At 44.4% G+C, this 23,259-nt stretch overlaps 2 protein-coding genes across 5 annotated transcripts in view; one reads left to right on the top strand and one right to left on the bottom strand.

The window, feature by feature from the left end:
• Positions 1–23,259, bottom strand: part of LOC140720923 (uncharacterized) — a 443,642-nt gene that overhangs the window by 233,112 nt on the left and 187,271 nt on the right. The gene's annotated exons all lie outside the window — the stretch shown is intronic.
• Positions 1,519–23,259, top strand: part of LOC140720965 (NACHT, LRR and PYD domains-containing protein 3-like) — a 32,605-nt gene continuing 10,864 nt past the window's right edge. The window contains exons 1-9 of one of the 4 annotated variants that reach the window (XM_073035836.1): positions 1,519–1,624; positions 6,272–6,445; positions 8,791–8,957; positions 11,164–11,259; positions 14,320–14,371; positions 18,386–18,471; positions 19,348–19,514; positions 20,437–20,608; positions 20,708–20,758. In XM_073035836.1, coding sequence (XP_072891937.1) covers positions 11,250–11,259; positions 14,320–14,371; positions 18,386–18,471; positions 19,348–19,514; positions 20,437–20,608; positions 20,708–20,758 — 538 coding nt within the window. In that variant the 5' untranslated portion in view covers positions 1,519–1,624; positions 6,272–6,445; positions 8,791–8,957; positions 11,164–11,249. Of the gene's footprint in view, positions 1,625–6,271; positions 6,446–8,790; positions 8,958–11,163; positions 11,260–14,319; positions 14,372–14,710; positions 14,750–18,385; positions 18,479–19,347; positions 19,515–20,436; positions 20,609–20,707; positions 20,759–23,259 lie in introns of those variants that run through there. The other 3 variants (XM_073035838.1, XM_073035837.1, XM_073035839.1) reach the window with 3 other exon arrangements.

Below are 23,259 nucleotides of genomic sequence, written 5' to 3'. Positions count from 1 at the left end.
AAAGACTTGAGTAAATAAATAAGACAATAATTTCAAAAAAAAATTCAAGTTTTGGAATGGCCGAGCCAAAGCCCTAGCGTTAATCCCATAGGAATGTTGTGGAATGGCCTGAAGCAGCAGCTCAGGCAAGGAATCCCACCAACATCCCAGAGTTGAAGAGTGATGACTGTGTGTACTGAATGAAGAGAAAACTAATGATGATCCCTTTTCCATTCTGGTTCCATCTGCTCATTCCCCACACATCTTGTTTAAACTCTGTCCAGCCTGTAACCCACCATCCCAATGATATACATCAACCATCTTGTTTAACCTCTGTCCAGTCTGTGTCCCACCATCTCAATGATATATATCAACCATTTTGTTCAACCTCTGTCCAGTCTGTATCCCACCACCTCAATGATATATATCAACATTCTTCTTTAAAATCTGTCCGGCCTGTATCCCACCACATCAATAATATATATCAGCTATCATGTTCAACCTCTGTACAGCATTTATCCCACCACCTCAATGATATATATTAACCATCTTGTTCAACCCATGTCCAACCTGTATCCAACCACCTCAGTATGTATCAGCCATCTTGTTCAACCTCTGTCCAGTCTGTATGCCCTCACTTCAATGATATATATATCAAACTTCTTGTCAATTTCGGATCAGTCTTTATCGCATCAATAATTACAATTTTAGGTTCAACGTTACAAAATGGCGAAGTGTTAATCTTGACAGCATTTAAAGTGAGTCTGTTATTGCATTTTTTTGTCATTTTTGAAGACCCACATTCTCTGTTGCCAGGGTAACCGCCCATGTAACTTGCAGGGAGTGGTGCACATTTTTATCGCTCTCTGGTCACGGTCCCTCAATGAGAGACATGGGCCTCGGGAGCAGATGTGACAGACTGATAGTGGGGTGGGGAGGATTTTGTGAGTAGTGAATGTAACGACTGTATTAACTCTGTGTTGGAATGAAGACGAAACTAATGAATGTGGGCATTACATTTCTGCAACTTTGTTCTGGCCGTCACAAACATCCTGTAATCAGTCAATAATTGTGCATAATTTAAAGTAAAAGGAGAAAAAGCTGGAAACGTTCAGCAGATCGGGCAGCAACTTGGACAGTCTCAGTTCAGATACTGGGTCTTCCACAGTTTCTCTTTCCACAAATCTAATCTGATGAAACGAGTTTCCAGCACTATTATTTCAATTTTATATTAAAAACATTTTATTCCTGTTAGCCTACAGGAAATGTGATGACCAGTTGTGCTGGGCAAGACATGATTTAACAAAAAGATCGTGATAAATTGAATCCGGTTTAGTTGCAGGGGACAATGTGAAACGTATCCCCGGTATCTGGTGACTCACGCCCAGGTTTTCCAGCCTGATCATTGGTCCAGTCTGATGACCATCAGGTTCCCATTCTGCCATAAGTTGACGCAGTGTTAGTTTTTGAAATCTGATTGGCCGAAACACTACATCATATTACCGGTAGCAAGGAGTCCTGGGAGAGTTGCTGTTTGGACTGTAATCATTGAAACTACTACTGTCTCCTCATTGTGAATTATTTTGCCTCACTATCGGTGTTTATTAACTGGAAATAGCAGAGGATTTATTAAATGCAGCCTGAGGTAAGGTAAAGGCAAACATTACAATTTTAGTTTCAACGTTATAAAATAGCTGTGTGTTAATTTTATATCAAGTCATTTTACGGGAGAATGTCAGCGTAGCACTCTGTCAACTGAAGTTTAATTGAAGTTGGATAACGCAACAAGACAATGATCCAGAAGACAAGAGTAAATAATAGAATAATTACAAAAGAAAATTAGAATGGCCGAGTCAAAGTCCTAACGTTAATCCCATAGGAAAGTTGCGGAATGGGCTGAAGCAGCAGTTCCGTCGAGGAATCCTACCTCGAAGCAGCAGTTCCGTCGAAGCAGTTTTGTAAGGCGGAATGACATAAAATTCTTCCAGGCCGATGTGCAGGAAGATCAGCAGTTAACGGAAGCATTTGCTTGAAGTTATTGCTGTACGGGGGATTGGGGGCGCGGCGGGGGGGGGGGGGGGGGTCTTCACACCAATTAATGAAAGCCAAGGTTCACAGACTTATTTTGAACAAGTACATGCAATATTGAATGATGTTAATATTGTCAAAACGAGACTCACAGCGTTTTAAATTGACTCTGTTGTTTACATTTTCGGTCACTTTTGGAGAGCCGCTTTCTGCATTGCCAGGATAACAGCCCATGTGACCGGTACGGAGTGGTAAACATTTTTATCGCGCTCTCGTCACCGTTGCTCAGTGAGAGTTAGTAGCGTCAGGAGCAGATGTAACAGACTGATAAAGGGGTGGGGATGATGCTATGAGCATTGACTGTGTGTACTGAATAATTCCTGTGTTGGAATGAAGAGAAAACTAATGATGATCCCTTTTCCCATCTGGTTCCATCTGCTCATTCCCCGCGCATCTTGTTCAAACTCTCTCAGACCTGTAACCCATCACCTCAATGATATATATCAGCCATCTTGTTCAACCTCTGTCCAGTCTGTATCCCACCACCTCAGTGATATATATCAATCATCTTGTTCAAACTCTGTCCGGTCTGTATCCCACCACCTCAATGATATATATATAAACCATCTTGTTCAACCTCTGTCCAGTCTGTATCCCACCACCTCAATGATATATATATAAACCATCTTGTTCAACCTCTGTCCATTCTGTATCCCACCACCTCAGTGATATATATCAACCATCTTGTTCAACCTCTGTCCATTCTGTATCCCACCACCTCAGTGATATATATCAACCATCTTGTTCAGCCCCTGTCCATTCTGTAACCCACCACCTCAATGACAGTCTGTATCGCATCAATAATTACAATTTTATTTTCAACATTACAAAATGGCGAAGTGTTAATCTTGACAACATTTAAAGTGAGTCTGTTATTTCATTTAATTTTTGTCATTTTTGGAGAGCCACTTTCTCTGTTGCCACGGTAACAGCCCATGTGACTTGCAGGGTGTGGTGCTCATTTTTATCGCTCTCTGGTCACGGTCCCTCAATGAGAGACATGGGCCTCGGGAGCAGATGTAACAGACTGATAGTGGGGTAGGGAGGATGTTATGAGCATTGACTTTATCGACGGATTTATCCCTGTGATGGAATGAAGACAAAACTAATGAATGTGGGCATTACATTTGTGCAACTTTGTTCAGGCCGTCGCAAAGATCTTGTAATCAGTCAATAGTTGTGCATCATTTAAAGTAAAAAGAGAAAATGCTGAGACCGTTCAGCAGATCGGGAAGTAACTTGGACAATCCCAATTCAGATACTGGCTCTTCCACAGTTTCTCTTTCCACACGTCCTATCTGATGAAACAAGTTTCCAGCAATACTATTTCAATTTTGTATCACAAGCATTTTATTCCTGTTAGCCTGCACAATTGTGCTGGACAAGACCTCACTTAACAATAAGATAACGATAAATTGTGTTCAGTTTAGCTGCAGGAGTCAATGTGAAACGTATCGCTTGTATCTGGTGACTCACGCCCAGGTTTTGCAGCCCGATCATTGGTCCAGCCAGATGATCATCAGCTTCCCGTTCTGCCATAGGTTGATTGAGTGTTAGTTTCTGAACTCTGATTGGCCGAAACACTGCATCATTTTATCGGTAGCAAGGAGTCCTAGAGTTGCGGTTTTGGCTGTAATCCTTAGTACTTATACAGATAGGACACGATGTTCCTCCTTCCAAATGAATCAGAAGTCTCGGGCATCTGGACATTGGTTGTGGGTACATCCCTGAATACACCACTTGCTGTGAGATGTGTGGACGATGTGCGAGGCCTCTGGCGTCGGTAAGGGACAGGTTCAGCTGTGTGACCCTGTGAGGCTGGGTCATGGGATATCATAGTTTTAGATCAAGTAAAATGGACCCGGGGGTCAACTTGCCCAGGTTTATGATGTGTTGAGCGAGTATTTCTGGTCTGTGGGATCATTGTTCAAACCGTTTAAACAAACCACAACTTTTCGCACTAAATTGTTCTGGTATCAATTTGCCTGTTGTTCCTGGGAATCTGTTCAGTGCAGTTGTTGCTAACAAGGTCCACATGAATAATTTCAAGAATGATCGGCTTTATGTATGAGGAGCATTTGATGGTTCTGGACCTGTGCTCAATGGAGTTCAGAGGGGCAGTGGGGGTGGTGGGGGGATGTATGTTTAAGTAAACCTACCGAATGCTGAAAAGCCTGGATACAGTGGACATGGAGAGGATGTTTCCATCAGACAGGGAGTCTGTGATCTGAGAGAACCGTCTTAGAATAAAGACGCCTGCTTTTAAAATTATGATGACAGACAGGCAGACAGACATACTTTATTGATCCAGAGGGAAACTGGATTTCGTTACAGCCGCACTAATCAAGAATAGAGTAGAAATACAGCAAAATAAAACTAGAAATAATTAATTAATAATAAGTAACTTATGCCAGGGGAAATAAGTCCAGGACCAGCCTATTGGCTCAGAGTGTCTAACTCTCCGAGGGAGGAGTTGCAAAGTTTGATAGCCACAGGCAGGAATGACTTCCTATGACGCTCAGTGTTACATCTCGGTGGAACGAGTCTCTGGCGGAATGTACTCCTGTACCTAACCAGTACATTATGGAGTGGATAGGAGACATTGCCCAAGATGGCATGCAACTTGGACAGCATTCTCTTTTGAGACACCACCGTCAGAAAGCCCCACAACATCACTGGCCTTACGAATGAGTTTGTTAATTCCGTTGGTGTCTGCTACCCTCAGCCTGCTGCCCCAGCACACAACAGCAAACATGATAGCACTGGTAACCACAGCCTCGGAGAACATCCCCAGCATCGTCCGGCAGATGTTAAAGGACCTCAGTATCCTCAGGAAATAGAGACGGCTCTGACCCTTCTTCTAGACAGCCTCAGTGTTTTTTGACCAGTCCAGTTATTGTCAATTCGTATCCCCAGGTACTTGTAATACTCCACCATGTCCACACTGACCCTTTGGATGGAAACAGGGGTCACCGGTACCTTAGCCCTCCTCAGGTCCACCACCAGCTCCTTAGTCTTTTTCAGATTAAGCTACAGATGATTCTGTTCGCACCATGTGACAAAGTTTCCCACCGTAGCTGTGTACTCAGCCTCATCTCCCTTGCTGATGCATCCAACTATGGCAGAGTCATCAGAAAACTTCTGAAGATGGCAAGACTCTGTGTTGTAGTTGAAGTCCGACGTGTAGATGGTGAAGAGAAAGGGAGACAGGACAGTCCCCTGTGGAGCCCCAGTGCTGCTGACCACTCTGTCTGACACACAGTGTTGCAAGTGCACGTACTGTGGTCTGCCAGTCAGGTAATCAATAATCCATGACACCAGGGAAACATCCACCTGCATCACTGTCAGATTCTCACCCAGCAGAGCAGGGCGGATGGTGTTGACTGCACTGGAGAAGTTAAAAACATGACCCTCACAGTGCTCGCCGGCTTGTCCAGGTGGGCGTAGACACGGTTCAGCAGGTAGACGATGGCATCCTCAACTACTAGTCGGGGCTGATAGGCGAACTAGAGGGGCTCTAAGTGTGGCCTAACTACAGGCTGGAGCTGCTCTGGAAAAAGTCTCTTCAGGGTCTTCATGATGTGGGAGGTCAATACCACTGGTCTGTAGTCATTGGAGCCACTGGGGCGCGGCGTCCTCGGCACAGGGACGAGGCAGGACGTTTTGCACAGCCCAGGAACCCTCTGGAGACTCAGGCCCAGGTTGAAGACATGGTGAAGTACCCCACATAGCTGGGGGGCACAGGCTTTGTGCACCATGGGGCTGACACCATCTGGGCCTGCAGCCTTGCTTGAGAAAAATCTCTTCAGTTAAAGGACGGCTGCTGTGTGGAATCTGTTGCCGCAGATAGGGGTGGAGGTTGCCCTTTGCGTATATTTATGGCAGATTGTAATATGTTCGTGATTGTTCAGTAGCTTCAGGGTTGCAGAATGAAGGCAGGAATATGGTGTTGAAATAAAAATCATGTTTGAATGGTGGAACAGACTCGATGGACTGAATCATCTAATTCTCCTCCTACATCTTGTGTCTGATCATAACTGAACGATGACTCCATCGTATCCCATATCAGGCATTGGGAAGTGCTAGGGGAAATTTCAGATGTGTTCTTTGAAATCGTTATATTTGTCTTCAACATTTAAACTTCGATGAACGGAAATATTTGTTTTATCATTTGTATTGTTAATGTGCTTTATTATCTGTCTAGTTAAAGTTGGACCTTCGGTGAGAGATTTATTGGAAGAAAAACCCCAAATGGAAGCAAACCACGACTGTAGTCGAGGGGACAGCAACAAGTGAACCAGCCCGAAGACTGAGAGCACCGACTGGAGAGAAACCTTTTGACTCAGGGTTTCCATTGATTCAGTCAGGAGAAAGTCTGGTGAGTCTCATTTACTCAAACCCTGGTCCTTTAGACATTACATATCTATACAAAGGAAGGTAGGAAACAGTTGGAATGAGACTGAATGTGCCGGGTATGCCTCTGTCAGACCCAGCGGCAATCACTCCAAGTCTGGTAATGTGTTGTCAGCAGCCCAACTCTTTAAAGCCACTCACATTCCCTCAGTGTTTGCTCATTTCAAGCTTTTACGTGAAGTAGTTTTTAGTCAGTTCTGAGTGGGGAGCGGGAATGAGAGGGGTTTGTTTATACTTACTGTCTTTCAGAAATGTAATTGCTTGAATTTAATTTGTGCGAACTTACTAACCATATCCTATACATTCTCAACCAAATTATCGATATACACGACAAGTAGGAATGGGTGTAACCCCGGGAACATCACTAAGCACGGAACTCAAGTCCAAGAAACAGCTTCTCACCGTCAGCTTCTGCTTCCTAACAATCATCTGTTTGCAGACTCTGAGGCCCTGTAACAAACTCAATGTTAACAGCAAGATTAGACTGTAACTAATATAAAGAGGAACTTGCTGTTTCTTGTAAGGACGCGTATCATGTCTGATCCAAAGAGAAAGATCCTCCGTTGTTTACAACTTGATTTACCTCGAGACCCATCCTTCCCGGTACGCTGCGTCCGATACTCCGTAACCCCCGAACCTCTCCCCACCCCGCCAATAGCCCCACACCCTTCCCATCGTTCACCCCACAATCGAACCCGTGGACAGATTCCCTTCACCCACATCCACACTCTCAACTTGGGTATCATAACTAACTGATCATACATTCCCGGCGCGGGTGCAAAACTGAAACCAGGCCTGCAGCACTGGCGACCCCGGACACCCCAGATGACTGGTTCAGTTCCGGCCCTTACCCACTGCAACCGACCTTCGATTTACACAAACCCGAGATAAGCCCCTTCCTCACCGCCGCCCGATCAGGAGAACCGCTGGATTCAGCTGGGTTCGGCACTGTGCCCTGACCTGCAGGAGGTCCCCACAGCGCCACCTGTGGCAAGATGTCGGACGGACAACACAGACCGTTCGGGTGTCGGTTCATTCACTGTGACACCCTCCAAACTTCACATTAACTCCATCCAACCGACTCTGGGCGAACTTCAACGAGCAAGAAATAAATTCCTGTCAGCGATCAGCTGTCTGAATAATTCGCTCACTGTCGGGGTGGTTTAAATTACCGGGAGACAAGGACAGTAGGGACGAGAGGTCTTCTGTTAACTGATACGAATCTGTGTTTCCCCTGCTGGCAATTCCTGTTTACAGTAGTTAAACTGTTGTTTATGAAAATGCTAAACAACGAGACACTGCACTGACCGAACCACCTCAAATCAGATCACCCTGGAAACTCTTCCCCAGAAACATTCTGGGTTTTGTGACCCAACTCGAGACAGGCACCACACCGCCCACTCTACGGACAACACGGCAGAGCAGGGCAGCTGGCAAGGGACTTCACATCACACAACATCGGATTCAGTGATGAAACCCGTTAAGTTTCCTTCGTTCTCCCCCTGAAATCATTAAAACCTCCACTCAACAACTTGTGAATGCAAGCTGTCTCCCACACATGATGCCGCTCTGGCGCCTCCACATAAAACCATGAAACACTGGAGCAGTATTAGGCCATTTGGCCCATCTGACGTCACGTGCGTCTGCGGGTTTGTTTCGCATGGTTGTGCAGTTTAATTTTTCTTCCGTTCAGATCAGGGAGTGACATCCGTATATGTCACGTCTTCTCATTTTGGGTGGGCATTTTTTTGTTCCTTGACTCCATGTCACTGTTGCAGATTGCCGAAGTGCAGAAAACGTTTCCAGGTACATAACCCTATTAATGCAAAAAGGAAGCCTTTCCATTCTTTCGGGCTTCTCAAACATTTGTACACTTCAGTGAATTCTCTCGCCAGAAGTTCCAGAGCAGAAGCTCAGTCTGTCTAATATTGCCTCACAATAAGTGGGGACTCAGTTATTATTCTCATGTACGGAGGGTCAGTGAAAATCTTGTCATGCATACATTCCAGCTGGAGAGGGTGCAGAGCAGATTGCTGAAGATGCTGGCTGCATTAGAAACGAAACGTCGACTGTCATTTCCATACAAGCTGCCTGGCCTGCTGAGTTCCTCCAGCTTTTTGTGTGTGTTCTTTTATATTCCCTGTCCGGTTTTTCTACACTGTGCGGGACCGTTACAGATTTCATCACTCAGATCATTATATCTGCGTTCAAGATATAAATTCCTATCAATTTTGTTTTCAAGAATATTCAACAGATATGTTTTGTTCTTCCTTATATTGAAAATGTGCTTCATTATCTCTCCGATTGAAGTTAGATCTGCGCTGAGAGATTTGCTGGAAGAAAAGCCCACGACTGGAAGCAAAGAACAACTGAAGACGAGGGAGCAGCAACATTTGAACGAGACGAAAACTGAGGACACCAACTGGAGAGAACCCTTTGACTCAGAGTTTCCTTTCATTCTGTCAGGAGAAAGTTTGGTGAGTCTCATTTACTCAAACACTGGTCCTTTAGACATTACATACCTGTACAAACGAAGGTAGGAAATAGTTGGAGTGAGACTGAGTGTGCCCAGAAGTAACAGTTATGCCTCTGTCAGACCCAGTTGCAATCACTCCAGGTCTGGTAATGTGCTGTCTGTAATCCCTGTTCTTTAAAGCCACTCCCATTCCCTCAGTGTTTGATCATCTCAAGCTCTTGCATCTTCTGAAATAGATTTAGATCACTTCTGATGTTACCTTGCCTGGCTGTATTAGGTCACAATCATCTCAAAATGCTTTGGCAATTCCCTCCCTTTATGAGACGCCGCAATTGCTTCGTTCTGTAGTGATTTCAGAAATGTAGAACTGCCATGAACTACAGTGACATGTAATTAATTCCTCTGGCTGTTGCAAGCTATAATGATATACTTCCTTCGAGTATATGGTTGTGCAAGCCTCTGCTGAGAACCAACCCACCTGATGCAAAAAGTCCCAGCACCACATTTCATTCAGTCACAAAAAGCAAAAGCCAATCGATAATTTACATTTACATACCCTGACTTCATCAAATATTTCTACTAATAAATTCTCAGAACCCATGATCCTGTGATTAAGCAGAAAAAGGTTCCAATTTGACTCTGTACCAAAGGGACAGGTTATATCTGTATTTGAGATGAACGAATCTCCTGCAGCTGCCAGGGTCGGTTAAAACTCAGTCGTTGCGGGACGGCAAACAAAGTGTTAGGGCAGATGATGGAGCAGTTGGGATTATGTTCAGAGAGACCGTGGAAGGATCGGTTGTGAACAGGGAATCATGTAGTCAGTTGGATGGGTTGAAATGTGTTTACTTCAATACAAAAAGTATTAATAATAAGAGTAAATTAAACATGGTTCAGTACACAAAAGGTGCATGTTGTCACCGTTACACAGACTTGACTGTTACAAGGGCAGGATTGGCTGTTTGATGTTTCAAGATTTAGTTGTTTCAGAATGCATAAGGAGGGGGTGAAAGGGAGACAATTGTGACTGCTTATCAGGGATGGTATCATAGCAACAGAAACGGAGGACATCATGGAGGGACCATGTTCACACAGCGTGAAAGAAAGTCAGAAACGGGAAGGGAGTAATATTCATACCTACCCAAAAGAGACTGGGGCAATGAGGAGCAGATAACTTGTCAGTTTTTCGAAAAGTGAAAATGTAACAGGGTTGCTGTCATTGTTGACCTCAACTTTCCTGATGTTGATTATATAGATATAAAATCGGCGTTTAGATGGTGAGTGGAGAAAAGTGTAGGGGAGGTGCCAGAGATAATTTTCCACAATATGTGACAGTCATGCACCGACATTTGGATCGACAGAGTCTGATCAGGAGACACCATGGCATTGTGCATGGGAATTTGTGTTCAACAAGACTTGTTATAGTTTTTGAAGATGAGTGTCATTGAGGGCAATGGAAAGGATGTTGTACATTGAGCTTCAGTAAAGTCTTTGACAAGATGCCAAATGACAGCTCGGTCTGGAAGATAAGATCACATGCGGTCCAGGGTGAGAAAGTTAGATGGATTCAAAATTGCCTGGAAGGTAGCAAGCAAAGAGTGACGGTTGAAGGTTTTTCTTTGAAAAGAGGCCGCAAGACTGCTAGTTGGGACATTTGATATTCGTTATTTGATAGCAATGATTTGAATGCGAATGTACAAGGCTTGACTAGTAAGTTCACTGATGACACAAATTAGTAGATGGTGTTCATGATGAATATTATCATAGCTTATAGGGGATCTAAATGCGCAAAAGAGTGGTAAATGGATTGTAAAACAAACAGGAGCGGCAACGGTTTCACGCAGAGCTCGGTGATGATGTGGGGGGACCTGCCAGAGGAAGTGAATGAGGCAGACCCAATTGTATAATTCCAGAAGCAGATGGATTGAGGATGCCAGGAGGAAATGGGCCTAAAACAGAAAAAGAGGATCAAATCTGTGGGCACAGTGGTTAGCATTTTCTCATCGGGCTGAAGGGTCTGCATTTGTGCTCTGTTGCTCTGTTACTCTATCAGTAGGATGCGCCAGATATCACTGGACAGACATGCCGACAGATGAAGAATGGTTTGTCCCTAAGCCAACTCCTGCTCTGATACAGGGGATGTAGGTTCTGTCATATTTACAAAGTAATCATATCTCTGATTCACTGTCTGCTTCTGTGTAATTCAGATAATCACCGGCAGGTGGAGATTTCTGCACCGGGACCAAAGTGTAAACAAAAAATCAACAACCAGGAATCGTCAGTCGGAATCATAATGGCTACAGGTATGATCACTGGGATCTTTATGATTAAACGTCTGTCGCATCTGTGCACAATCGTTCCGATGAAGTATCTTACACAGATGGTAACGGGCACAGCAAAGTTTCATCAAACAGGACCATTGAATACCTTGGTAAAGAGGTCTTGAGTAATCGATCAGTCCAACAGTTCCAGCGCAGGGACCTGACACCAGTAATGGTCGAATGACTCCACTCATCAGGCAAAGCTTCACTTGAGTGAAAGGAGCAGGAGACCCTGAATCAGCAAGTTGGGAGTGAAACACTAACAGGAATGTGATATCGGTGTTGTTTGTTCCGTAAAAGTCCAGGTTCAGGGTTTGTTGCACAACTGGGCCTGTTTAGAGGTGAAAGGCATCTCCAACTTTCATTTATAAAATTCAGAGACAGGTAATAAGAGCATTTCTGGAATTTCAGAGATTGTGTGATAACACAAAAGTTCAGGTTTTGGTCGGGTAGCTAGCAACTCCACCCTTGATTTTCTTGACTGCTGCGCAAAGGAGATGAAGTCAGTTTCCGAAATCTGTTTTCTGTAGCCCATCCGAGAACATGGCCAATGGTAAGAATTGCTGAGGATCAGGAGACAGCTCATTGTAGGTAAATTTGAGGTGTGTTTCCGTGTTTTAATACCCCAATGAATGTCTAGGCTGTGGACAAATGGTGACCGTTATTTTCACAAAAGATGTTTAATGAGCTTTAATGCTGATATAGCACAGGAAATATAAAAACAGCAAGAGACAAACATAATCAAAGAAGGTGACTGGGACAACGTAATGTCATTGGTGAATATGATTAAGGTGAATCCCACGGGATTTCTGCAGGGGAACTAGGGTGGAGACATAAAATGATGGTGGAACTCAGCAGGTCAGGCAGCATTTATGGAGGGGAACTATTTTCTCAGAGTCAGAAAAAGTTCTTATCCGATTCAATCTTTTGTAAGTGAAATATTCAATCCGCATTCTCTTAGGTACTAATACATTCTTCCTGTAGTATTGGTACAAGAACTGTACACGCCATTTCAACTGGTCCAAACAACAGTTTATAACATTGTCACAAGATATCTCTGCGCCTGTGTTCTGCTCTGTAGCTAATGATGGCAAACCTGCTAAATGTCGACTCCACACAACGACTCCTGTAATCCGGTGGCTGATTTGTTTGTGACCCTGTGAAAGGGACAGTGTGCGTATCTAGGTAATGGTCAGTCTGTGACACTGGGGTCAGGACCGTTTGTGACTCAAGGCAATGGTCAGTTTGTGACCCTGTGAAAGGGACAGTGTGCGTATCTAGGTAATAGTCAGTCTGTGACCCTGGGGACAGGACCGTTTGTGACTCAAGGCAATGGTCAGTTTGTGACCCAGGGGACAAGACGGTGTGCGTCTCGAGGTAATGGTCAGTCTGTGAACCAAGGAACCGGACACTTTGACACAGCAGACGAAAGTATGTGATCTAGGGAATCTTACAGTGTGCAATTCAGAAGTTGGTTTGTGTGTGACACAGATGACTGAACAGTTTGTGACCTAGGAAGAAATTGCTTGTGGAAAATAATTCCAGTGTTATTTCCCGGTATCACCGGACACCATTCCATTAAGATCCCCTGGTTATCAGTGTGTTCAACTACTGAAGAGCCAGTGATCAGTATTATTGTGTCGATCGTGTTCTGTATCTGGGAGTGGATGTGTCTGGTCACCGGCTTATTGGGATGATCTCCTAGCAGGAAGTGTGGTTCACATTCACCAACACAGTCCCACTCCAAATCTAGTCAGCCGGAGTCTCGGCTCCATTGATTGATGGCACTGTGTCTGTTCCGGCTGGAATTTAGAAAGGTGAGGGGTGGGGTATCTCAATTAACCCTTTCAAATGTAGAAAGGCCTAGACAGAGTAGATGTGAACCGATGTTTCCTGTGCTGGGGAAGTCCAGGATAAGATGGCACAGCCTCAGGAGAAACATTTAAACAGAAAACTCTTTAGCCAGAGGGTGGTGAATTTGTGGAATTTGTTACCACAGGCAGCTGTGGAGGCCGGGTCATTGGGTATATTTAAGGCAGAGACTTGTAGGTTATTGATTGGACACGGCATCAAAGGTTACGGGAAGAAGGACGAGAAATGGGGTGGATGAGGGGAAGAAAGGATCAGCCATGATTGAATAGTGGAGCAGATTCGATGGGCCAATTGGCCTAATTCTGTACCTATGTCTTATGATATTATTGCGATGCACCTATTGTGAATTCTTGTTTTGCTGAGCTCTAAATCACTCTAGTTTAAATTGTATTTCGTCCAAAGATATATACATTAGGTTTAGACGAGAGAAGTATAGAACATAAACATTATGTAAGGTGCAGTGGAGCTAGTAGTATATGACAGATCATCAGGATTCAATATAGCAGATACACGAATATGAAACATGTAAGTATATTTAGGGTATCAACAAGCAAAGGAGATAGATCACGGCGTGATAAATAGAAATCATTCAACAGGATTTACTTCAGGGCTAAAGAAAGTGTGCCAAACAGAGCTGAATAGTAACAATATAACAAAAGCAATAAACACGTTCGCTCTGCCTATATTAACGTATTCTTTTGGCATAACACCTCGGTCTGAAACTGATCTGGAAAGCTTATACATATACTCCACTCCAGGACAGTACGTTTGTTGTTCTTAACCTCCTCCTGTATCGCTTTGGCTTTACACTTGGGGTCACTGTCTTGCTGCAAATCAAATATTTTCCCAAGTCGCAGTTCTCCTGCAGACTAAATCAGGTTTTCTTCCAGGATTTCCCTGTATTTTGCTGCATACATTTTACCCTCTACCTTCACATGACTTCCAGGGCCTGCTGTAGTACAACATCCCCAAAGCATGATGCTTCACGGTAAGGATAGTGTGATTTTGATGATGTGTAGTGTTAGGCTTACATCAAATATAGCATTTAGTCTGATGGGCAGCGCTCAGTTTTGGCTTCATCGACCTTAGAACATTTAGGGTCTCCCACATGTCTTCTGGCAAACTCTGGCCGAGGTTTCATGTGTTTTTTTTCCCCTTTTTTTCCAACAGTGTCCTTCGCTTTGCGACTCTCCCATAAATCTGTGACTGGTGAAGCACCCAGGTAACAATTGATGTCTGCGCAGTCACTGATGCTTGCAACTCCACCACAGCCGTCATAGGTCCCTTGGTGGCCTCCTTCACCAGTCCTCTTCTTGTAAGTTCACTCAGTTTTTGAGGACAGCTCCTCCAGGCAGATCTAGGGTTGTGCCATTTTCCTTCCATTTATTGATGATTGACTTAATTGTACTCCAAGGGCTATTCAGTGACATGGAAATTTGTTGTATCAATCTCCTGTCATGTACTTTTCAATATCTCTTTAACGGAGTTCCTTGTAGTGTTCTTCTGTCTTCAGGGTGTGGTTTGACTCGCCAACAGTTGAATCTTCCAGGTACATTTGTAGTCTTACTACAATCAATTCAGACATCTTGACTGCACACAGGTATCCAAAAACAGATCTCAATTTAAATAATAATGTGACTTCTAAAACCAATTGGCTGCACCAGTGCTGACTTGTTGTGTGATATTAAAGGAGGAGGACTGCTTACGCAATCAGTCATTTTGTGTTTTATATTCAGAATTAATTTTGATCACTTTACAGAGATTCTTCCACTTTGACACAAGTCTTTTTTGTCACTCGGTTCGGATATCGCCCAAGTACGGAGTGAGAGACACTGACGCAGGTCGATAGTTCACAGAATTTAATGCGAACAATATTACAGGAAAAAGAAGACAATAAACACTAGGCCAAACAGGGCGGATGACTAAGACTTTCAAATGGAAAATGAAGCCTACACTGCGGCTGAAAACAGCAACTAAATATAAAACTAATACCGCTAGTCTTCAGACTCATTTGACTCGACAGTTCAATTTCTCAGGTCGAATGCAAGCAGGCAGCGAAGAACTGCTGTGTTCAACTCTCGACAAACACTGTGATGACAAGTATTGAGTTAAATACTATCAAAATGAAATCATAATTAGCTGTCATGTGCATATTCACAAGCGCATGCCGTATCTACTGCGCTGCTGAATCCGTGGTTCTGACACTTTTATCTTCATCAGCGTCAAAAAAAGCCACATTAGTGCCACTGTGATTGAATGTTGTAAAACAATAAAACATAAAAACATAGAATATAGAAATCTGCAGTGCATTACAGGTCCTTCGGCCCACAATGTTGTGTTGGCAATGTAACCTTCTCTAGAAACTGCCTAGAGCTGCCCTACAGTATAGCCCGCTATTTTCCTAAGCTCCATGTACCTATCTATGAGTTCCTCAAAGGACCGTATTGTGTCCGCCTCTACCACCGTTGCTGGCAGTGCAATCCATGGTCCCACCAGTATCTGTGACATCTCCCGTACCTCCTACTTCCAAGCACCTAAAACTGTGACCCCTCGTGTTAGCCATTTCAGCACGATCAATGCCTCTCATCATCTTATGCACCTCTATCAGGTCACCTCATCCTCCGTGGCTGCAAAAGGAAAAGGCCAAGTTCACTCAACCTATTTTCATAAGACGTGCTCTCCAATGCAGTCAAAATCCTTGTAAATCTCCCCTGCACTCTCTCTACAGTATCCACACCCTTCCTCTAGTGAGGTGACCAGAAATGAACACAGTACTCCAAGCAGGGTCTGACTGAGGTCATATATAGCTTAGACTTTGTTTCACAGGTCTTGAACTCAATCCCACAGGTGATCAAGGCTATCACACCATACGCCTTCTTAACAACACTGTTAATCTGCACAGCAGCTTTGAGTGTCTTATGGACATAAACTGCAAGATCTCTCTGACCCTCCACACTGCCGAGGGTCTTATCATTAATATTGAAGGTCTTCAAATTTGACCTTCCGAAATGAACCACTTCACACTTATCTGGGTTTGAACTCCATATGCCACTTTGTAACCCAGTTCTGCACCCTATCGCTGTCCTACTGTAACCTCTGAGAACCCCCCAGACTATCCACAACATCCCCAAATTTGTGTCATCAGCAAACATACTAACCCACCGTTCTACTTCCTCATCCAGGTCATTTATAAAAATCAGAAAGAGGAGGGTTTCCAGAACAGAACCTTGCATAACACCAAGGGTCACCATCTTCCATGCAGTATTCCAACCATCTAGAACTTCTGTGGGAAAGCTAATTCTGTATCCACAAAGCAATGCCCCCTTTGATCCCATGCCTCATTACTTTCTGAACGAGCCTTGCAATGGAAACCTTATCAAACGCCTTACTGAAATCCATATACACTGCATCCACTGCTCCACCTTCATCAACATGTTTTGTTACATCCCTAAAGATTTCAATCAGGTTCTTAAGGCATGACATGACCTTGACAAAGCCATGCTGATTATCCCTAATCAGTTTATGTCTCTCCAAATACTCATAAATCCTGCCTCTCAGAATCTTCCACAACAACACACTCACTTAACTTGCTGACTGGTGTATAATTTAGTGGTCTATCTCCTCGCTTTCTTGAACAAGGACACGATATTTTCAACCTTCTAAACCTCTGGTCCTTCTCAACACACGATTGACAATGGAAAGATCATCGCCAGAGGCTCAGCAATCTTCCCACAGTAGCCGGGGAGCATATCTCAACCGGTCCCGGCAGCTTATCTAATTAATGCCTTTCAAAAACTCCAGCACATCCTCTTTCTTAATGTCTATACACTCAAGCATTTCAGTCCGCTATAAGTCATCCCCACAATTGTGAAGGTCCTTTTCACCTGTGAATACTGAAGCAAAGTATTCTTGAAGTACCTCAGAATATTTAAAATGATCGGCAGATTGAGAAATGTCTGTCGATAACGTAGCGGCGAATTCTAACCAAACCAAGTTGACATTGCTGGCGACCCCCCACGGATTTATTCTACTTTCCTGGCGTCCCGTCAGCTCCAACGATGATTGTTACCAAAATCGCTGATAAGTATTCGATACTTTATTAGCAATCAGCAAACATACAATCTTGAAGCGAGGAAACTGAAGTGTCCCCAAGTGTCAGTTCAGCGTATTTGAATGGATAATAATAAAATATATGACATCGGTCAGTTCCCAGCTGTGTACCGCACGGACCAAAGCACAAATATGTAACTGATTCCCTTTGTGTTTACCACACCCCGACTGATGTGACTAGTTGCCATGAAAAGCATCATAAAAAAACAACATAGAATACAATGCAGGTAGAGAACAGATGCATGGTTCCTACACACTGGTTCAGCTCTAATACAGCGTCTTCCACCTGAAATGTTAACATACCTTCTGTCTTGTTGAATAATTCCAGTTTTATTTATGGTTATTTTGGATGTACGGGGGTCGACATTGTGTTTAGCAAGGTGCCATTTAACTATCTGATAATAGCCAGGTGACATGAAAGCTTGACCAGAGTTTAAGTGCTAATGATTTTCTTAAAGTCGTAAAGGAGAAAATGTAGTGGCTCAGGAGAAGATGTTGCGATGCTGTGTGTGTGTGTTTGGTGCGGGGGGGGTGGGGAGGAGGGCCGATTGCATTGTTCAGGATGTCACAGTCTTTCTACATAGAATCAAACCACATATTGTCTGAAGCATCATTGCCAGGCGATGTTAAACTGAAAGGAGACGGTGAGAACAGGTATTACAGAGAAATCTGTGTAATCCATTGATGAGAGGAAAAGATGTCACATTGGTCAGCAGAAAAGCTTCAACCCACCCTGGTGTAACAGTTGTCCATTACTCACCATAGCACCACTAGTGGTAGGAGGACCAACACAGTGGGGGCTGTTTGCTCAACCTGCCTCGCATTCCATTGACACATCATTCCCAGTCCAAGACACCAGATTCGCTCCTAAAAGGGAATTGTCTGCAATATAGCAGGCAGAGTAGATACCCCAGAGAATCCTGGTGCAGTGTACAATCCATGGAGAGATCGGAAATGGACATTGTCTGACTGTGGGTGGATGGGCACAGGTGGAGCAGGTCATGTCAAGGCTTCAGTGGACAGGCCCAAGATATTTGGAAGTGTTTTCCTCAGTATAAAAGCAAAACAATGTTCTCCTTTACACCACAGTTAATGTCTGAACCTCCTGTTAATTTTGTTTGAACAGAGCATCAAAATCCGATCACAGCTGTCCTCAAAATGGCTCAAGGAGCGGGCATCGGAAGAGTTCCAGTGTGGTCGACATCAGAAAAGGTCACGGGTATGTCGGCGAATTATTTTAATTTATAAATATTGCCTTGACTCTGTGTCTGGGTTTAATTCAATATCGTCAATTCCCAAATTATTTGTGAGGGGACTGAGCAGAGACAGTTAACATTTCTGGGGGAAGCACAGTCACACGTGGACAGGGTACAATTACTGTTTTCTTCCAGCTCCTCTCGCAGATTGTGATGCATATTAAAACAGTGAGTATTCCAGAACACAAGACATTCTATAGATGTTGAAAGTTTTGAGCAACACAAAGGCACACAAAATATTGTCGGAATTCACCAGGTCAGGCAGCTTCCATAGAGAGAAATAAACAGCTGACGTTTCGGATCGAGACAACATGGAGTAGAAATGTGGCAATATCTAGAATTTCTGTCCCCTTCATTTCCAGTCCCGATTAAGGGTCTTGGCCTGAATCGTCGATTGTTTATTCTTCTCCATAGATGCTGCCTGATATGCTGAGTAGCCTGAGCACTTTGTGAGAAATCCAGAGATTTGCTGAGAAAGGGGTTGACCAGGCAGGCAGACAGTAACCCAGAGCAAAGCGGTGGTGATGGGCAGAACCAGGAGAGTCATGGTGATGGGTTACTATATTCCCAGGAAGAAGCAGAGCCTTTTCAAATAGAGAGGTATATTTCCAGGGACACAAAGGGCAGCCTTCAATGGATGGAATTATGCCTCTTCAGCCCCGGCCGGCAGAAATTTTCCTCTGCTCTTCCCAGGTCCGCGCCCATTTCACCACCCCCAACTCCCCTCCTATATATATATATATATTTCGGGCTGCTTGGTCACTTAGTGCATCATCTTTAGGTTCCAGAGAGAAAGTTCCTGCCCAATAATGCTCCTCATTTTCCTTCACAGGTCCGAGCTCAGTGATCACCGAGCTCCTGGCAAGCTGGGACGATTTCCAGCTGCTGCAGTTGACGGATTTCTACCGGGACAGGCTGGAGCAGGCGATGGAAGGAGGGGTGCACGGAGTGAGCCTGGCGTTAACGGCCGAGTATCAGTTCAGTGGAGAGGAACATCGGGTGAGTGGGAGAGAGAATGGGTTTGAATTTTCACTCTTCACAGGACTGATGGGTGTCCGATTTCTGACTCATCGGATATTAAATTAAATAAACGAACAGTTGGAAAATAAATACTATACATACAATTACAAAACAAAATGTGAATCTGAACCAGTGATAGAAAGAGGTGAAAATACGCGGCAGACTGGTGGGTAGCTGCTGAATGTTAAGAGTGAGCAGCAGCTGTATGGACTTAGAATAAAGGAGATTAAGTGGAAATATGCCAGGTTGTTTCGCTTTCGGAAGTCCGTGCAGCGTGACAGCAGGATGTCACTGAGAACTAGGGTATTATCTGTGTTCGCCACAGGAGCTCGAATGTGTTCTGTTCTGGGTGGAGATGATTCTGTTACAATCCGTAACTGTAAACAGTGTGGCTCGAGGGATACTGCCATGTTGTAATGTGTAATCACTGAATAAACCTCCACTGGAAAAGGCAAAGGAAAGGCATCAGGTGTCAGCCGGTAATCCGCTGTCATGTTGGACACGGGCGGATTGAGGAGATGAATCACATAATCTTTCTGCAACTTCCCTGTGACTGCTCACTCTATTACAAAAACCCTCCTGACTTCTTTCTTCATCTGTGATGGTTATTTTCAAATTTCTGTTTTACACCGTCAAATCCGGTGAGGAATTATTTATGTATTTGGAGCCACGTCAATGAAGCGGTCACAGGCCAGCCAGGATCTCATTGACTGGTGGACCAGGTTCACGGTGAATGTCCCTCCGTGTGCTCTGCACTCAGAATGTACAGTCCATGTCCAGACAGGATCAGCACCCATCCGGGTGACTGCTCAGTGTGATCCCGTTACAGAGCACATCATTTACTTCTCATTTTCTGTGTGAATCTGTCAGTCCCCAATATGTTCACTGTTACTCTTCACAGAAAATCTCTGATCTCGCTGATAAGAGAGAGCGGGCGGACAGTTCTAAACTCCTCCTGAGCCTAGTGATGGAGAAAGGCTCCCGCGCCCGGAGGGTGATGTGGGAAACCTTTGTGAAAATGCGGATTGGTGTCCCAAAGTTGGACAAAATACTGAAAGAAATACAGGAACATGGTGAGAGAGTATCAGAGATTAATTTAATTTTGGAATCAAGAATTACATACTTAATAACTTGACGCATTTCAATTCCTCAAATTGTTTAAATCTGAACAGGTTGTGTTCTGGTCCGTCGACCCGTACCAGAGATTCCCAGGGAACTGAAAGGTAAGTTTGATGTTGTGTAGGGCCATGTCGTTGTTGAGTCACGGGGATTTGATCGGGTAAATGTTCCACCGTGACACAGCGCACAGTGAGACACATGGAAAAATGTTTGCTGGAGGGAGAGTTTTCACAGGACAGCATGAGGAAAAACGCAGAGAGTTGGAGGCTTTGCTGAAAGGGATGATTCCTCTCTGGGTCCTGCAACTACAGATCCCTCCACCGGGGTCGGAATTGAGAAGAGGGCAATCTGAGGAGCGAAACTATGGGAAATTTCTTACTCCGAAAGGTGAAATTATATCCCTACAACCACCCAACCCCCGGAATAGCCCTCATCCTAAATCACTTTTCTAAACTCCCTCAGCTCCTACAGGTTATCATTTTTTTTTTAGAATTGGGAATCCATTGAAGTTCCCGTCGCAGAATAACAATGACAGCATCCATTTAATGAGAAAAGCAGGTAACACTGCAACTAGTCCCGACAAAGGGTCTCGGCTCGAAACGTCGACAGCGCTTCTCCCTATCGATGCTGCCTGGCCTGCTGTGTTCCACCAGCATTGTGTGTGTGTTGTTGTTTGAATTTCCAGCTTCTGCAGATTTCCTCGTGTTAACACGACAACTATTCTGTTTAATCCCATAACAGCAGATGAACCCCACTCTGTTCACATCTGCAACGTCTTAGTGCAAACACTGCTAAAGTTATCCCGTTCAATTTCCCACTTAATAATCCTGGGAATTCCATCAGGAGACAGTGTTACTGAGGGTGTGATGGGGAAAAAATCCTCAGCTCTGTCCATAGAAGCTGAAATTGATGTGATGTGTGGTGGATACTGTGGAAGTGTGAGAGATGGAAGTTAGGGCAGAGAAACCGAGGGTTGTAAGCTTGCGGCAAAGAGGTGGAAAGGACTGAAAATATCTATAAATAATATTGTAATTAATTAAATTGTGATCGTCTGGATAAGAAACTCACTACATCCGTAAGCACATTGTGTCGGTGAAAATGGAGCCCGGGGCAGTACATGGGCTCAAGTGAGTGTAAGGTTTCATCATCGCAGACTGAGTTGGATCACTCAACTGCACATTTATTAGAGGAGAGAGCGAAGCAAAGAAGGTATTGTAAAAAGTATTAATCTTACATTAGTCCATGTTTTAACTGATAACTCGAAGCCCTTGAACAGTAATATAAGGAATCTTGGCCAACACCCTCATTCAGCCTGTCTCATTTCCAAGAACAAAGTCCAAAAGATGTTAGTTTTGAAATGGTATCAGATAAAGTTTTCAAATTGCTCTCGTTTCTGTCACCTGTGTTAATGCTTTTCCAGTCCACATTCAGACAATAAAACCCCTCCATTTTCCTACACTAAGGATTTGGTAATTCTCGACAATTTGCCTGCAAACTTGTTCTTCAATGTTCTTCATGCTGTTTGCCGAGGGAACAGTCACGGCAGTGAAATTCCCACACCCATTTCTGAATATGAAACAGATTCTCTCCCTGATTATTGAAGAACATTATTTCTACCACTGTCACATTCTCTAAACATTTCAAAAATCTAAGTTTTCTTACTGTGTCTGTTACTCCCGAATACTTGATTGGAATGCCCGCACACTCCCTGACAGGGTCCTGAGACCCCACGCACACCTGGCAGGGCGTTGACACAGTGTGAGACCACACACACACCCCTGACAAGGTCCTGACATATTGTGAGATCCTACCCACCCCAGTTAGGGTGCTGACATACTGTGATACTCCACACACCCCTAAGAAGATCCAGACAGGATGTGAGACCTGACACACCCCTGGCAGGGTCCATACGCATTGTGAGACCCCACACACCCCTGCTAGGGTTCTGACACACTGTGAGACCCCACACACCACTGAGTGGTTCCCGACACACTGTGAGAAAACACACACCACGGACGGGGTCCTGACACAGTGTAAGACCCCACACACCTCTGACAGGGTCCTGACACACAGTGAGACGCTACATACCCCTGATAGGGTCCTGACACACTTTGAGATATACTCACGCCTATTAGGGTCCCGACACAGTGTGAGACCTCACACAAACCAGACAAGGTCCTGAAACACCGTGAGAACCTACTCATGCCTGTTAGGGTCCTGCCACTCTGTGAGACCCGACACATACCTGAGAGGATCCTGACACACTGTGAGACCGCAGACACACCCCAGACAGGGTCTGAACCCACTGAGAGACCCCACACACCCCTGAGAGGGTCCTGACACGATGTGAGATCTGACACCTCTCTGACAGGATCTAGACAGACTGCGAGACCACACACACTCCTGGCAGGGTCCTGACACACTGTGAGACCCCACACGTACCTGACAGGGTACTGACACACTGTGATACCCCACACACTCTTGACAGGGTCCTGACACACTGTGAGTCCCCACACACTCTTGACAGGGTTCTGACACACTGTGTGTCCCCATATACCCTTGACAGTGTCCTGACACACTGTGAGACCCCACACAACCTGGACTG

This window comes from Hemitrygon akajei, unplaced genomic scaffold (genome assembly GCF_048418815.1).
Source record: "Hemitrygon akajei unplaced genomic scaffold, sHemAka1.3 Scf000048, whole genome shotgun sequence".
Classification (NCBI taxonomy): domain Eukaryota; kingdom Metazoa; phylum Chordata; class Chondrichthyes; order Myliobatiformes; family Dasyatidae; genus Hemitrygon; species Hemitrygon akajei.
This window is presented reverse-complemented; position numbering and strand designations above follow the sequence as displayed.